Genomic DNA, 15,757 nt, shown 5'->3' on the forward strand with positions numbered 1-15,757 from the left:
GGGAGACACTGGGATTGTCTTAAAAGCCTTTCTGGCTATTCGAAATGCATGGGTAAGATCATCAAATAAAGAAAAGCTCTGGGAGCGAGGGTCAGGGCTGTGGTTTCCCACTTGCGCGGAGTTGTGGTATGAATGCGGTGCTGGTGTCACCCTCCCAGGCTCTCCCCCTCTTCCATAAGGAGCGTCTTTGGAAATTGGGAATAAGGGAGTTTTTACAGATATGATAGATGTGAAAGTTGTGGCCACGCTTCCAGTTCTAAGAGCCTTGAAGGTTTAGATGTATTACAAAAGGTTTCCAGTGCTGGCAGAATCTCCGTACCTTAAAATGGGATGGTTTAAAATAGTCTTATCTGTTGCTTTTTGTTGAAAGAGCAGTTTCTCTTATTGTACAAATATTTTCTGGCATGTAATTAATTGCCTTATCTGTAAGACTATTCCGGTGTGGTCTCTCCACCTCCCACCCCAACGAGGGAGAAAGACAATCAGAAATGAGCATTTTATATTGCAGCATGGACAACGTTTATCAGTTGTTGCACAATCCCTTTGCTTGTGAACAGATTAAATAAAGGGGCAGAAGTGGACCTGATTTATACTGGTGTGAGCTTCCTCCAAGAATTTCAGGGTGTAACTGTCAACAGTTTCTCCTAGGAGGAAAGTTGAGCGATTCATTCTTGTCCTTTGAAGAGCTCAGAATTAATGAAGAGCAGAGTATCTTCTGCTCGTCTTTGCACTGGGAAAGACTGGAATTCCCCAAAGTTCTCTTGCTAGAGATGGTTTAATCAAACAGACTGTTTACACTGTGTGTCTCACCAGAGGCAATGCTCAAACAGGGGTGGTCTTCAGCTATACGCTGTCATACTAGGGGTTTATTTTATTGTATTTTAAACATCAGCATACCACCAGTTTTACTGGGAAATGGCCGTATCCAAACACCTGCAGGCTCCGTGGAACAGGCCAGAGAGGGAAGCAACAGCAACTGCATCTCACGGAGGCAAAATGATACTGCGAGGAGCCCGGGTTTCTTCTCCCAAGGTTTCTGCAGGGTTGGGATTTGGCAGCAAAGGTGGGCCAGGAGCACGTGCACTCGTGGAGGCACCTTGCAGCAGTAGGAGGCTGAGCACCGCACCAAACTCTTCCTTCTGCCTCGGGTGCTGATGGCAGAGGCAGAGAGGCAAAGGGCCTTTCTGCACCAACCATGTGTTTTGTGTCACGCTGTGATGGCCAAACTGTTTTGGTGAATGTCCCCTCTAACAGCTTCTGTGCTCTAATACTTGAGAAGGCACTAAATGAAATGAGAGCTTTGTATTTCATGAGAGAGAGGGAAGAAGGAAATGAGATTAGAATAGCTACCATCACCCATCTCTCACCTCCTCTCCCTCAGGATGAGTGTCCCTTGCACCTATATCAAGAAACCAACGCTTTATTGCACATCTGTATGTCTGAAATGGGCCATAAATCTTGAGTCAGGATCTAAACTTGTGTTCAGATACAGTTTTTTAAAAAGTATTTTGGTATCTTCTGGAAGTGATGTATTTCCGCTCCCCATGCAGAGGATCTTCTGCGCATCATTGAGGAGGATGCACGTAAGTAGACAGTGTGGCCAACATTCTTCCAAACCCAAGCAATCCAACCAGCTGTTCAGCAGGGATGTTATTTATTGAGAATTGTCAATGTGTTCAACACATGGTCTCCTTTGCACTGACGAGCTTGCAGCCTGGCTTTTATGGGGTTTCTCTGACACTTGTCAAACACTGGTGACAGGGCAAGCTCGACGAGGCACACGTTTTTATGTGAAAATTATTATAGAAGGGCATTGCAACATGATGTTCTGTAAGAAAAGGAGGGACAGAGACCAGTTGTCAGCGAAGAAAACAGAGGCAGTTGCAAAGGGTAGAGGTTTCTTTTTGGCTGGTGGTTTCGGGAAGAGAACAGAGATTTCCTCCAGTGATAAATTAGATGCTTTGGGAGAAAGAAAGTGTGTTTGTTTCAGCAGCAATGAAACTGCTGTGTGAGAGAGACGCAGGCTCCCTCTTCTGCTAATTCAAGCTGCTTGTTTTGTGGCAGAGTGGTTGGAGGTGCACAGGTTGCTCTGGGATTTTAGTTCCTACTTTGCAATTGCTCTGAGGTGCCTTCAGCTCTGTCCTTTCCATCTCTGAAGGTGGGATAATGGTTCTCAGCAGCCCTTAGAGAGAAGCTGTTTGTGAGGATGAGTTAATAACATCAGTGCAGCGCTTTGATCGTGTACGATGCTGTAAATGGCAAATGCCACTCCATGGTACCAAAATGCTCATCCGAGAAGTCCCGTTGGCCAGGGTCGCGCTAGGTCCCTGCAGCGCTGTGCTGCCATAAAGAGAAGACTGAGGTTGTGGAATGCCAGAGACAAAAAGACAGAGCTATATCTTGCCAATCTCATACTTATTTATCTGTCCCATCTTTTTTCTCTTGACTTGTGTAAGCTCGTATTCATGAGTATCACAGGTATTTATTTTCCCCTACTGAAAAACAGAGCTGTTGCCTGAACAGTGTGACTCTGGCCACATTCCCTCCTATTCAGCACAATGCAATCTTGGCTCTTTAGTAGTTAATATTTTCTGTCAACAACCTGCAAGAAAACATAAAATCAGTGCTGATAAAATTTGCAGATGTTGCAGAGTTCAGGGAGTGGTAAACAATGACCAAAACAGGACTCTCATTTGGGTGTTTTCAAAAATTGAGAACATGCAAACAGTACGCATTTAGAATAAAGCCAAATGTGAAGTCATACATATAGAAAGACGGACGGCAGATCATACATAAAGGATGGATAGTGGGGGAAGGGTCGTTCACCTGGAAGCTGAATGTGTAGGAGTGACTGCGTGTTGGAATAGATAAAGCATGTAAATGGGAGCTGCCAATGTGATGCTGTGGCCAAAGGTTTAGAGTCATCGTTGGCTATGTAAACAAAGAAGCATTGAAGAGGACTGGGGAGGTTGTGTTGTCCTTGTATTGACACTGGAGTAGCTGCTGCTGAAGTACTTTGTCTAGTTCTGGTGTCCACAGTTTAAGAAGGATGTTGTATGAAAGCAGATTTAGAGAGAAAAACAAAAATTAACCATGACAATAATTATAGGATTTGTAACAAGTCTTAAAGTATTTGACTCGAGGAGATTAAGAGGTGACTTGATCATCATGATCTTTAAGTATATGCTTGGGGAATATTAATCTGATAATTGGAGGTTGGAAATCTAATACTAGAGGATATGAATAAATCCAATGGCTTCACGTGGAGACTAAACAACTTCAGAACGGAGACAAAATGCAGTATTTTAGCCTTGAGAGTAGTCAATCATTGAAAAACCTTTCTGAGCAGAATGGTGGAATATCTGTCACCATAACTTTCGAATTAAAATTCAGTGGTTTTTCCAGATTACAAGTTCTTTAAAGAGGAGTTAATTCAGCCCTCACCCACATTGTGTCTGCTTCTAATGTCAGATTATTCTGGGGTTTTCAGCTATTACTGCAAAGATAATTGAAGCCCATAGTAAAGCACAGGTAGCACTAGGATGCTAATTTCAAATAGTTTAATTTTTCAGTACTTCTATGGATTATCCTTGACACTGGTAGGATATTTCTAATCACCATAATATTCCCAGCTCTTTGTAGGGTCTTCTGGGCATCACTATAGCTGAATTGTCAGGCTCAGTTTCATACGATGTTGTTAATCTCATTTAGATTTTGTGACTTTTGACTGGGATGCTGTGCTTAGCAATGACTTGACATTCCCCCTTCAAAACAGTCCAGTGTGCTAGTCTGAAGACAAGCTGAAAAACAAGACTGAAATCTTTCCTCATTGAAAGTAGTAAGAATTTTACTGTTGACTTCAATGAAGCCAAGAGTTTACCTCCAGAATACAAGCTTTGGGGAGCAAAGTCAAGGTTTCCCTCTGGAAACCACAGCGTTGACTGTGTCAGGACTGTGCAGCCCACAGAGCAGACGTGCGTTAACAACAAAGAAGTGAACGAGACGGCAGAGAATTAACTTGGGGTGACTTTTGCTTGTCATCTCCTCGCTGGGTGGTCTGTCTGTCAGTCTCGGGGCAGAACAGCAGTCCAGAAGGGTATGTAGGCTGTATGCTGAAATGAACTATTCCTCCGATTCTGGCCGAGTTGCAAGGAAAAAATACAGACCAAAGACCTATTGAAGGTAATTAGTGTTCTGAGACAAGATTTCGTTTCATTTGAGCCATCCCCAGCTGGAGGCCGTTCCTCAAAATTCAAATTTAAGCCAAGTGCTCAAAATGCCCTGGTCTGCTCCCTCAAAGCCATGTGCACATGTATATATAGGCCTATGCGCAGAGCAAGTAGTACATGTACATGCTATTTTGTTAGTCTTCAGGTCTCTGGTTCCAAATTTAACCAGAAGTGGAAGGGCTGAAATAACATAAGAAAGGTTGGACATACGATATTTCCTGCTGCTCAGCTAAACACAAGAATTGCCAGAAATCTTCCAAGGTAGCTTGTTTCTTTTACATTTTTCTCCCAGTTCTGCAGACTTGAGAAGGTCAATTACTTTTGAGAAGCATTTGACTTTGGCAACGCTTATGGAAAGCGAAGCAGAATTATGACCTTTTGGAGGGCTGCCCATCGCTGTCCCGTCTTGTCCTTTAAGAACTGAAGGCTGAATTTTCAGCTACAGCCTTCGGTTTAATAGGTGTGAATTTGTTTCTGTGCACTTCTAAGACATTGTGAGTATCTGTGTGAGAATTTGCTTTCAGATGTCTATTTATTTGTGCTCACAGATCAAGTGATGGCTGATATTTGTAGAGCAGAGATACAGGCTCAGGTATTTTCAGGAGGAAAATCATACCAAAACAAATGAAATTGGATTCAAACTGAGCAGAAAAATAGAGCTCTAAAATTATATACTTAGGTTAGTATGTGGTGACTACAGCCTATCTGGAATGCATACTATAATAGTTATATCATGTTAGAGAGGCAGGGTTTTTTTCAGCAGGATGTTTCCTAGAAAGCAGAAATATCTCTGTGGTTTGTGTATGGGTTTGGAACTTGTATGCAAGTATGGAGCGGGGAATTTGAGGCATGAAATAGTCATGATTAGAGAAGGCCCGGCTCCCTTTCAAACGCGACAGCAGAAAACAGGCACAATGAGCTCTGCTCTGCCTGCTGTTATTGCATGCTGTTCTGTGTATTGCGTCGGAGACGGTTCTTTTAAGCTTGGTAAATTCCTCAGTTGTTTCTATTAGTACAGGAAAGATGCAGTCATATGGGAAAGCCAGATGCAATAAGATATTTGAGTCTGGATAAGATCTAAGATATTTTTACAATAAGATATTTAATTCTCACAGAGGCAAAGACCTTGCATGGTATAAATCAGTGTAAATGCACTGGAACTACTCAGTTTTGCACTCAAAAGTATCTGCCCAAGAATGTTCTCAAAATCCAATTAAATAATTAGAACTGTTTCATGTGGAAATGCCCCTCAATTACAAAGACAAGTCTAAGCTATCACGATGTGATTTTTACAGTCTCCTTGCAGGGTGCCCTAGTTTGCATTCATGGAATTTTTTGTTTTTGTTTTGTTTTTGTAATAATGTGGATGTTGGCCATCTGTCTGATCCTGGAAAGGTTGTAAGGTTGTCCCCGCTCCCCAGGTCCTCTTCCCACTCCCTCATTGATCATAATGTTTGATTTAGGTGCCACTAGATTTCCTTCTTTGTTCTCTAGCCCCAACCTCCCCCCCCCCAACCACACATGCATTGTGCAATGGTGTAAAAGCTCTTCTCTCTGCAGCTGGGAGCAGTAACTGCTCAGCTGGTTCCAGCGCTGCCCTAAAGCTGCTGTAAAGGTCAGAGACAAGGGAATTCTAAAAAACAGAACAAGCTGTGTTGTTGTCCCCCCTTCAGTGCTGGCTGGGTGTTTTGATCAGCACCACAAGCGATCTCGTGCGTAGACCTCCGCTTCTCGCTGCTTCGTGTTTCTGGCCATCGAGGGGGTTCCACAGGGCAGCGTGTTGGGCGTTTTTTCCAGCACGACTCGGGGCTTGGCCGCTGCTGCAGCTGATTAACTTGCAGTGCTTGTCAGGCACAAAGCACATTTCGAAAGGAAATGCCATATTGAACTCCCAGTGAGCTGATGGGTATTGTGCACGGTCATCTGATGGCACAGATGTGCCCCTAATAATCCTTCCAGGAGAACGTTTCCTCCTGGGATGCTCTGGCCATCTGATCTGCTCTGAGGTATGCTGACCTGTCTTGACCCAGTTTATGATCAATTCTCTGTGCTGGTTTCTAAAAGGAGCCCAGAAATACCATTTTATCATTTAGATTGCCTGGAAGTTATGGTACTTACATGTCTGCTCCTTTTGTAGAAGATACTCTCTGCGTTTGCTCTCAAGCATTAACACTTACAAAAGGGATGAAAGCCACTCCACGTTAGGATGCACAAGAGTAAGTTTCTCTGTAGAGCTTTGATAGCTAATCAGAATTTGGCTAGTAGCGCAGGGAGGAGGAGGAGACGTGGAAGCAGAGGTAACGTCTGTTCCACCAAGCGTGTTGCCGGGTACGTTCATCTGAGTGTCTAGAGCGACCCTTCTGCTGGTGTGCTGTCATATTCATGTCCTTCTTTGCAGGTTTGTGTGTGCTTCAAGATTTGTGTGTGTTGTGCATGCATCTGTGAAAGAGGGATGATTTTCATCTATCTGTGTGTTTTGCAACATCTGCTTTTAAAGCGAGAATGATGTTAATGCTGGATTTCTCTAAAGGTGAATACACTGCCTCAGCTACAATAGGATGGTTAATTCGTAACCTGGTCCTGCTGATCAGTGAGCATAGATAAGCTTGGAAGTTGAGGGGTGTGTTAAGGTCCCTTTGAGCCAAACCAACAAAATTATTCAGAGCTTTCCATTCCCTTTGTTTGAAGGATATCCAGGTTTTCATAAACACTAAACTCTGCTTTATTATCAGCGGGCCACACGAGAATGTCTAAAACTGGCAGCCACCAACCTGAATTCTTGTCTGAATCAAGCCTGATGCAAAGCCTCCCGTATTTATGACATACACCAGTGAGTCTCTGAAGGAACGCGCTGATGGCTGCAGAGTTTATGACTTTCAGTTAAGTAGTATCCAAACGAAGCCTGCCTGTGCTCTCTTAATACTGTCCCTATGTCTGCATGTGTTATGATCATCCCTAATCACATGGTCATACACTCGTTTTACAAGGTTCAACCAAAAATATTCTCAAAAATTGTTTCTGAGAACAAGGCAGGAGAAATAAATATATATATATATTTTTTAAGACATTAGAAAGTCCTTACCCTTGTTCTTTGGAGTGTTCCCATGGTCCTAGACTTTATAGCAGGGACTGAAGTTTGACCCTTACAAAGGATGTGCTTTTTGCTATCCATCTAAAAGCCCACCTAAACCTAGTTATTAGATCATAAACAGCCACAGTTTGTTAACCAAGTACCAGTTTCCACTGGTTCTGCAGCTTTTTATTGTGAAATGCTTAGTGAGATCTAGATAAGAAGCGAACCTTCCCAGCAATACTTGTTTACGCTGATGCTGTATACAAAGGAGCCCTTGCAAAAGCAACACCCAGTCCAAGGATGACCCTGTTATAACGCTGCGAGGACAGAAGCTCGCTCCCCTGTGCCATCTGGTTATGCAGTGTTGTGTGTTCACTTCCACCTCCAAATCCTCACAATCTAATAATTTCTCACTAACCCCAGCCTACCAGATCTGTCTGCAGTAAGCTCTTATATACTGTTAGCGGGTATATTCTCACAATAGGCTCGGTGAAGTGTCACTAATATGATTGTCCATGCCACTGGCTGCTCTGTTGCAGCCTACATGATTTTGTTATCAGAAGGGAAGGATTTATGTAATGTTCATAACTAACCAGCCACTACAAATTCATGTTTTGCTGTTTTAGCCATTCTCACCTTCCTGTTTTCAGGCATCAAGGTGTCTCATTGAGCATATGAGTGACTGGGAATTTGAGAAACAGTAAGAATACATGCTAAAATTAATGCTGAATGTCAATAGCATGAAGGTTTTGATATTGCAAAGAGCCTTGGGCCAAATTCTCAACATTAAATAGGCATAGCTGTATTAGACTCTGTATTTCTAGATGATGAACATCTTGTCTTTCGTGTCGAAACAAAAAGAACTCCATACTTCTGTCTCAGATCTGAATCCTGTTGCGTAGCTTGTAAATGATAATATCTGTTGTGAATTCAGCTAGATTGATAGCAACAGCAACCATCCCCTTTTTGCTCACTTAAGTAGTACGTTGCCACCTGAGCAAGTCTCAGGTGATTTGCTTGAGCCACTCCTTGTCTCAGGGGGCGACCTCAGGAGGCCTCTTAGCTGTGTTGGAAATGGTATAGACAGAGATGTTGCCTTAAGTACTCTGGACTTTGAATTATTTAACTATTGTGGAAGGAAGTGGGGGCTGGGGTAAGCATGGCAAAGGAAAGGAGAGATTATTTCTCCCCTTTGTAAAAGTATATTGGGTTCAACGTCATACCATGAAATATCCAGTGCAGAACTCAAGAACTGCTCCAGTGGATCTTCGCTGACTTATCCAATTGCATGGAACATGGGGATACTTAACCCAAATCTGTCGGGTTTAATTATTTTCCTCTGGACAGATAAAAGCTTTCTATAGGTTCCTGTAGAATATTTGCTCTTTCAAGCGTTCCTCTGTGCTTTGATACTAAACGATTAAAGCATGCTAAAGAAAAAAACAGACCCAACCTTTAGCTCCCTGTTCTTGGGCCCCCTGACTGCAGCTTTGATTGTTGACCTAAATTCCCCTTTCATAACTGAGTCCTGTCACCTCTGGTTGTAGTCTCCCAGCAAAACAGGCACAGCCAACTTTCAAGAGGTGCAGGGCACTATTTTCTGTTCTGCCTTGCACGGCTGTGACGGGCTCTGCAGCACACCTGATGTGTTCAAAGTCAAACTGACCTCCTTCTTCCCCTTCCCCTCGCCTCGCGGCTCCTGGAAAGGGAAGCATAACACGACCTTTTTCTTTTTCTTTTTTCTTTTTTTCTTCCTGTTGCTCAGCAAAGCGAGAAAACTTTTTCTGCACAAAGAATTAAATTCTTAGGTAATTCTATGGCTGGGCTGATTAACGGGAAAATTGCTGTTAGCAAGACGCAAGAAACTGCACTGAAGTGAGGGAGGGAGGCCTGGAGTCTGTTATTGATAATATTAAAGTGGATTAGAGCAGCTTGCATGGCCTACTTCGGCCTCTCTCCTTTCAGACTCTGCCCACAGAGAGAGCTACTTATGACTCCAGCAGCTACAGCCTCTAGCTGTGAGTTCCCGTTTCTCTGTGGCTGCTGCTGATAAACATCTGCTCCAATCTCGGCATCGCAAGCTTGGTTACAGCAATTCCTCGTCTCCTCACCCAGGACTTTCTTCCAGAAGTCGAGCAGCTGATGCGACACACTGTGCTCCTGCTGCCAAGTCCTGTCCTGTGCACAGGGCCCATGCGAGGATGTGGCTCGATTTAAGTCCCGAGTGCAGTCCTGGGAACAAACTGGGTTATAAACCATACACTGGCCTTGGTTAGGGCCTCCTGGAAGAGGGCAGATGGACAGTCCTATACTGGAGCAGTTGTGGGTTAGTAGCGAGAGAACTGAGATTTCACTTGTAAAAAGAAAAGCAAGAGACTGTACTTCTGGTTTTCCATGTTTGGCTTGTGGCATTGGGGCTTTGGAGCTTAATTTTCCAGCTTTCCCCCACTCTTTTGATGCCTAGGAATTTACTTTTCCTATAAGGGATAAACATCATGGGACTGCAAGGAGCCTCGTGGGCCATCGAAGTCTGTCTTTGGCCAAGCAAACGGGAACGTGGCATGTTCCTCTGTTCCTGCGCTTCTCTGGAGTTGTCTGAAAAGTGACTCACTCCTCAGTGGGGAAGGAAGGTTACCAATGACTCTTACTGGAAAGCTGAACTAGCGCCTCTTTGTTTTTTTTTTTTAATAAAAGATAAAAGTCCATCTTAATCCCTTGGGTTTCAGGAACAGGAGCTTTATGGGGAAAAAATCATTGAGACTAAGGAGTTAGAAGAGCTGTCAGTATTCTTCTCAGCTGTAGCTGCATCCCTTTCTAGCAACCCAGGGCAAGCAGAAGTGAGGAAAACTGTTTGCTGCTGTATGAAACTTGTACATATTTTTTTAATCTAATTGCTGTGGGGAAAACAAACATCAGTTTTATTTCGCACCATTTCTTGGCTCAGAAACTTCAGGCATATTCGCCAAATTGTGGTTTTGCAGTCACTGGCTTGCGTCTCATTTACCATGAGGCCTCTTTACACCACTCTTGGTTTGTAAAGGGATATTAAGTAGCTAAAAATGTCCTTTACCACATTATTGTAAAGAATTCGCAGTGTAAATGAGAATCTAAACTCTGTATGTTTTACATGTAAATGTTGGTTGCGGTCACAGCTGAATTTTGAAATTCGGAGTGTCAACCATTGTGAGGGGTGATTTTGCTCAAAACCAGCCTTGTTTAGGGTAAAAGAGGCCTCCTCTTGTTTAAAATGTTCTTAATTATGTCTGAGAAATAACTCATGGCTATGGAACCTTTTACTAAATTGAAGTAAATTGTGAAAACATCAAATTATTCAGTTTTCAGAAGTTCTGGCAATTATTTCACATGTCCCTCTTCCAATGGCTTTGCCCTTATTAGCTGTCATAGAAGAAGTAATAAATTCTTTTATTATGACATCCAAAGTCCCAGCTGAAATTAGTTTCATTGTGCTGGGGACAAAACGGAAAAGTGACACTCCCTTAGCCGGAGGATTCCTAGTCTAAAGCCAAAAGTAAGTGAAGGATTGGGAAAGTAGGTACAGCGTACAAGCAAAAGGAGGTCATAAAGAACTGGTACGACTTTGCAAGTTATAGGGAGTGTGGGCTTCTTATCCCTTTTCTTACTCTTTTTCCTTTCTCTTAAGAATAAAACAAGTCTTCCTGCTGAAGGGATTGTGTTCAATCCATCTTTTCATCAAGAGTTGGATGTCTGTAATAGTAAAAGTTTGAGAAAAGAATACTGTACGTGGCACATGGATTCAGTAGTGACCTTTGCCCTAAACTAGAAAATGTAAGGAACTGGAATAGTAGACTGCTTTAGTTCAGCAGCTTTCATACTGGCGTGTTCAGTGGTGTCCCTATTGTCACTGTTTTTTTTCTTTTTCTGCCCTCCTTTGGCTCCCTGTAAATCTTGAATTGATGGCAGCTGTTTGAGCCAAACTCAAGACACGTTGCATCACATCAGGGTTTAAACGCTCAAAGGCAAGGGAGGATTGCTACTATTCTGTAGTATTCCTCCAGCAGCTCCATCTGTTCAGCTGAGGTCAATCACTAGCATCATGCAGCACTTCAGAGAGAGAGGAAGATGTTCTTTAATGCTGGCTAGGAAGCTGGATTTCCATTCCACAATAATTTATTAGTTCTTTGGGGGAGTATCTCCAGCCCCGGTCAGGACAAAAAGCCAAAAAACTTGACCCTTAAAGACTGTATGGTGGACTTCCCCAGAGCTGGAGACCCCAGAAGCCTGTTCCAGGACTTCCTGCCATCCATCCAACAGCAGGGGTCTTGGATGCCGTAAGAAACAGGTGGAGCAGCTATTGGGTGTGCAGCTGCACTGGGGTCCTGGAGGATACAGTCACCAAGGGGCAACGGTGGCAGGAGATGGTAGGGAGCGTGGCTGGGATGGGTTGACCTTTCATACTTGTGGTCAAAACAGCTGAGGGAGTCCCTGGGGTTCTCTTCTGGCCATGGTGAAGACCCACACCTTCTCAGAGAGATTTGTTGGGACCAGCCCGTTTCCGCATCACTACTTCTGCTCTCACCATGTTGGCATTTCTTGGCAGGCAAAAACTCTCTTACAAAATGTCTGACTAGCTCTAATGGTCTTATTACAATAAGTTGAGATTTTTATATCTTATTTTTTTATGACTTATTTGGAAGAGGGAATTCTCTTGCCAGCTGTCTTCTCATTCATTGCAGTATTATCCACCCACTATCGTTGGACAATACCTTCATTTGAGATTTATAAAAATACAGACATTTATGCACTCATGTATCTGAAAATGAATGCTTTGTAAAAGTATTTATTCCATAAAGAAAAATTAAAAAACGCTTAAAAAACAGACTCCAGAAGGTCATTGGTAGCTTTGGCTTTCATATCATGAATTTCACAGGTAAATATCCATCCCAGCAAATGTCATATTTTTTAGCATATTTGTTTTTTCCTTCCCTGGTTCTCCTCCTCTCCTTTCTCGTGATCAGAAGTAGCAGTATAAACTAGAAGCTGGTCTCGAAAAGGTTTTGAACTGAGTGCGCCCTACAGATGAATAAACACATTACCTTCCGAACCCTGGGATCTCTCTTCCAAAGGAAACAGGAAAAGGGGGAGCTCAGAGTCCCTAGCAAAATACCAGCGTGCAGAAAAAAGGCCTGTTTAATTTTTTTTTAACTTTCCCATCAGAAGACTTTTTTTTTTCAGGGGGAGGAGAGGGGAAGGGTGTGAGGAGAGGGGGGAAGGTGGGTGCTGGGAGCGGGGAGGAAAAATACAGTGAATGCTCCTGTAACCTTTGCTCTGTTGATACTAGACAAGACTGCACTGTTAATGAGTGATTGTTAACAGATGGCTGTTGAGCAACTTAGTCAGAAGCAGAAGATGTTATTTGGTGGTAGTGCTGGGAAGGTTAGGGTGCAGGGGTGAGGTAAGGGGATATTTAGTCTTTTCATGAGGACTGAACTGCCAGAGATTTATGATTTTCGTTTAGGCTTTTGGAAGTGAAGGCTTGGGGGAAGGATTGTTTTCTGTGTGCTGATAGTAGAAAGGCCGTTTGGTGCTGAAGGCTCTAACGATTGTTTTTTCAGTTGAGGGGTGTCCCTGCAACCCTTGGCCTTTGAGAACTGAAAGATGGAAATGTATGTCTTTAACTTGCCAGACCTCATGTCCCACACTGAGTAGGAGTGGGCTCTTCCCACCACTTGGAGCTGTCTGAAGACCAGTTGAGAGATCTTTAGGTGTGGATCCACACTTTGTGAGAGAAATCCTTAGTGTATATTCCCTGTGGTGCACCAAATTGTTATGAAGGGTGTGTGTGAGGGGCAAGAATCTTTCTGAATGTGTGTGTCCATCCATGCATGTTTCTTGCCCTTGCCCGGTGTGGTACATACCTTGTTCAGCACATCCACCATACGAACATATGCCATTTCCTTACTGGTTTTTATTGGCTATGAATTCGAAGGTAGCCTGAACACATCCCTTTCACTCTCTGTAGGGTTTGGGTGCTTGATCCTACCAAGATAATTGCAGCTGCTCAGGGTTTCTCAAGCTGTGCAGTATGTAGATTTTATACTTATTTCTCCTCTGGACCTTATTAGATGCAGGGTTCAGGGGTATGAGTGAAGTCAACAAGGATTGCTTTTCAAGATTGTTCTTTTTTTCAGCCAGTGATGTATGGCTTGAGTGAAGGTAGGAACCAAATGTACGGCACAATATTTTGCAAAAGGGTTTTGGTCTTTGGTTAGGATAAGGGGAATCACATTCATACACACCACTGGCAAATCTTGACCTTTAATAGCAAGTCTTAACATGACCTCCCACAATCATGCATTAGATGATTTAATGTCTTTCTTGTACACTAACTTTCTAACATATGTAGGTGAGTGTGTGTATATACATATAGAGAGATGTATTTATACAACTGAAAGACTAATTTCTTTATTCTGTCATCCTTATTTATTAATATTTCTTTTTTGGGGGCACATAGGACTGTATGACAAATGTTCTTACACCTCCCGTGACCGAGGATGGGTCCTGGGGATTAACACCGTCAGTGACCAGGGGAATAGAGACCCCCGCTATTTCTTCTCTCTGAAGACGGACCGTGCTCGCAAAGTAACCACCATTGCAGCACATCGCAGCTACCTCCCCAACCAGTGGGTGCATCTGGCTGCCACGTATGATGGGCATCTGATGAAACTCTATGTGAATGGTGCCCAGGTGGCCACAAGCGGAGAGCAAGTAGGCAGCATCTTCAGTCTTCTGACCTTGAAGTGCAAGGTGCTCATGGTTGGAGGAAATGCCCTGAACCAGAACTATCGGGGTTACATAGAGCACTTCAGCCTCTGGAGGACAGCCCGGTCTCAGAAGGAGATCTTGTTGGACATGGGCCAGGCAATTCACAGACAAGACATGCCTCTACCTCAGCTAGTTCTTCAAGACAGTTTACTGAATGTGAAAAACACCTGGTCTCCCATGAAGGATGGCAGCAATCCTCAGAGCAAGTTCAGCTATCATCATGGCTATTTGCTGGATACCAGCCTAGACCCTCCTCTCTGCGGACAGACAGTCTGCGACAACACGGACGTAATCGCCAGCTACAACAAGCTCCCTCGCTTCCGCCGCAACAAAATTGTTCGCTACCGTGTGGTAAATCTCTATGATGACAAGCACCAGAACCCCACTGTCAGCCGACAGCAGATTGAGTTCCAGCATCAGCATTTAAATGAGGCTTTCAGCCGCTACAACATCACCTGGGAGCTGGAGGTGCTGGAGGTGAAGAACTCTTCCCTTCGCCACCGACTCATCCTCGCCAACTGTGATATCAGCAAGATCGGGGACGAGAACTGTGATCCTGAGTGCAACCACACCTTGACTGGGTATGATGGGGGAGACTGCCGACACGTACGCCACACGCTCTTCAACAAGAAGAAACAGAACGGTGTGTGTGACATGGATTGTAATTATGAGAGATACAACTTCGATGGCGGGGAATGCTGTAACCCAGAGATAACAGAAGTCACCAAGACGTGCTTTGACCCATATTCTCCTTACAGGTAGGCAATTTCTTAAACAAACAAGCTTTTTATGGTCACATTAATGAATATTTGTCTAGGTATTGATCAGCCTGCTGGCTATTGAACACTTGTGTTATTGACATTATGGACTTTGGAGTTTTTAATTAATTTATTCTTTTCTTAGTATTTAGCTCACATGACAGTTATCCAAATGCAATCTCAGTAATGGCCTCAGCAGCATCTTAACATTGAATTGGTGTTCCCCGTCTAGGCTAAAGAAAGTTAGTGCTAAAGACTGAAGCGGCCAACATTGGGAGAGCCATTAGTTGTTGGTTTTAGTTGTTAGTTGTTAGCAGTATTTTCTAGCATTGCACAGTTTATTTTAAGCACAGACTCTTAGGAGTAGGGATTGGATGTCATAGAAAGCTCATATGTGTTTGGAGAGGGAAAAGCCCCTCAGGCATGGAACAGAACATAAATAGTCTTAGGTAGACTTTAATTCTGTAAGACTTCTTTGAAGGTAGGGAGGTTATTCTATATTCTTAATGCTATGAGTACAGCTTTCTGTAAGCACTGCTGTGGAGGGGTAGCTGAGTCTTGGTTCTGAGGAGGGAGGTGGGTACCAGGTTCCTGGCAGTGCTGTTACACACACTGGGTGGGAAACCAAACTCTTCCGCACCCCTTTTTGTATATCTGAGAATGGGGGTAATGCCACTTTGTTGCAAATGGCAGGTCAACTTTTCGTGGGTGGATGTGAGTTTATCAAATCCCGAGATCCTCAGCTAAAGGCTTCCTTGTGTTGTAGTTTGAAGAGGGACGTCCCTGAATAACTTGCATCAGTTGAGTACCACATACCTACAATTACTCCAAAGTGCTTTTGGTCATCTTCAGATAACAGTTAGTATGTTTAAGTAAAAAAGTGTTCCCTGTGA

General features: G+C 43.5%; 1 protein-coding gene across 1 annotated transcript in view; it reads left to right on the forward strand.

Annotated features, from left to right (window-relative positions):
- PAPPA (pappalysin 1) overlaps positions 1 to 15,757 on the forward strand; it is a 186,277-nt gene that overhangs the window by 12,636 nt on the left and 157,884 nt on the right. Inside the window, exon 2 of the mRNA XM_074608689.1 lies at positions 13,796 to 14,864. Within this exon, the coding sequence (XP_074464790.1) occupies positions 13,796 to 14,864 (1,069 nt within the window). The remainder of the gene's footprint in view (positions 1 to 13,795; positions 14,865 to 15,757) is intronic.

Source organism: Larus michahellis, chromosome 15 (genome assembly GCF_964199755.1).
Source record: "Larus michahellis chromosome 15, bLarMic1.1, whole genome shotgun sequence".
In the NCBI taxonomy this organism is placed as follows: Eukaryota; Metazoa; Chordata; class Aves; order Charadriiformes; family Laridae; genus Larus; species Larus michahellis.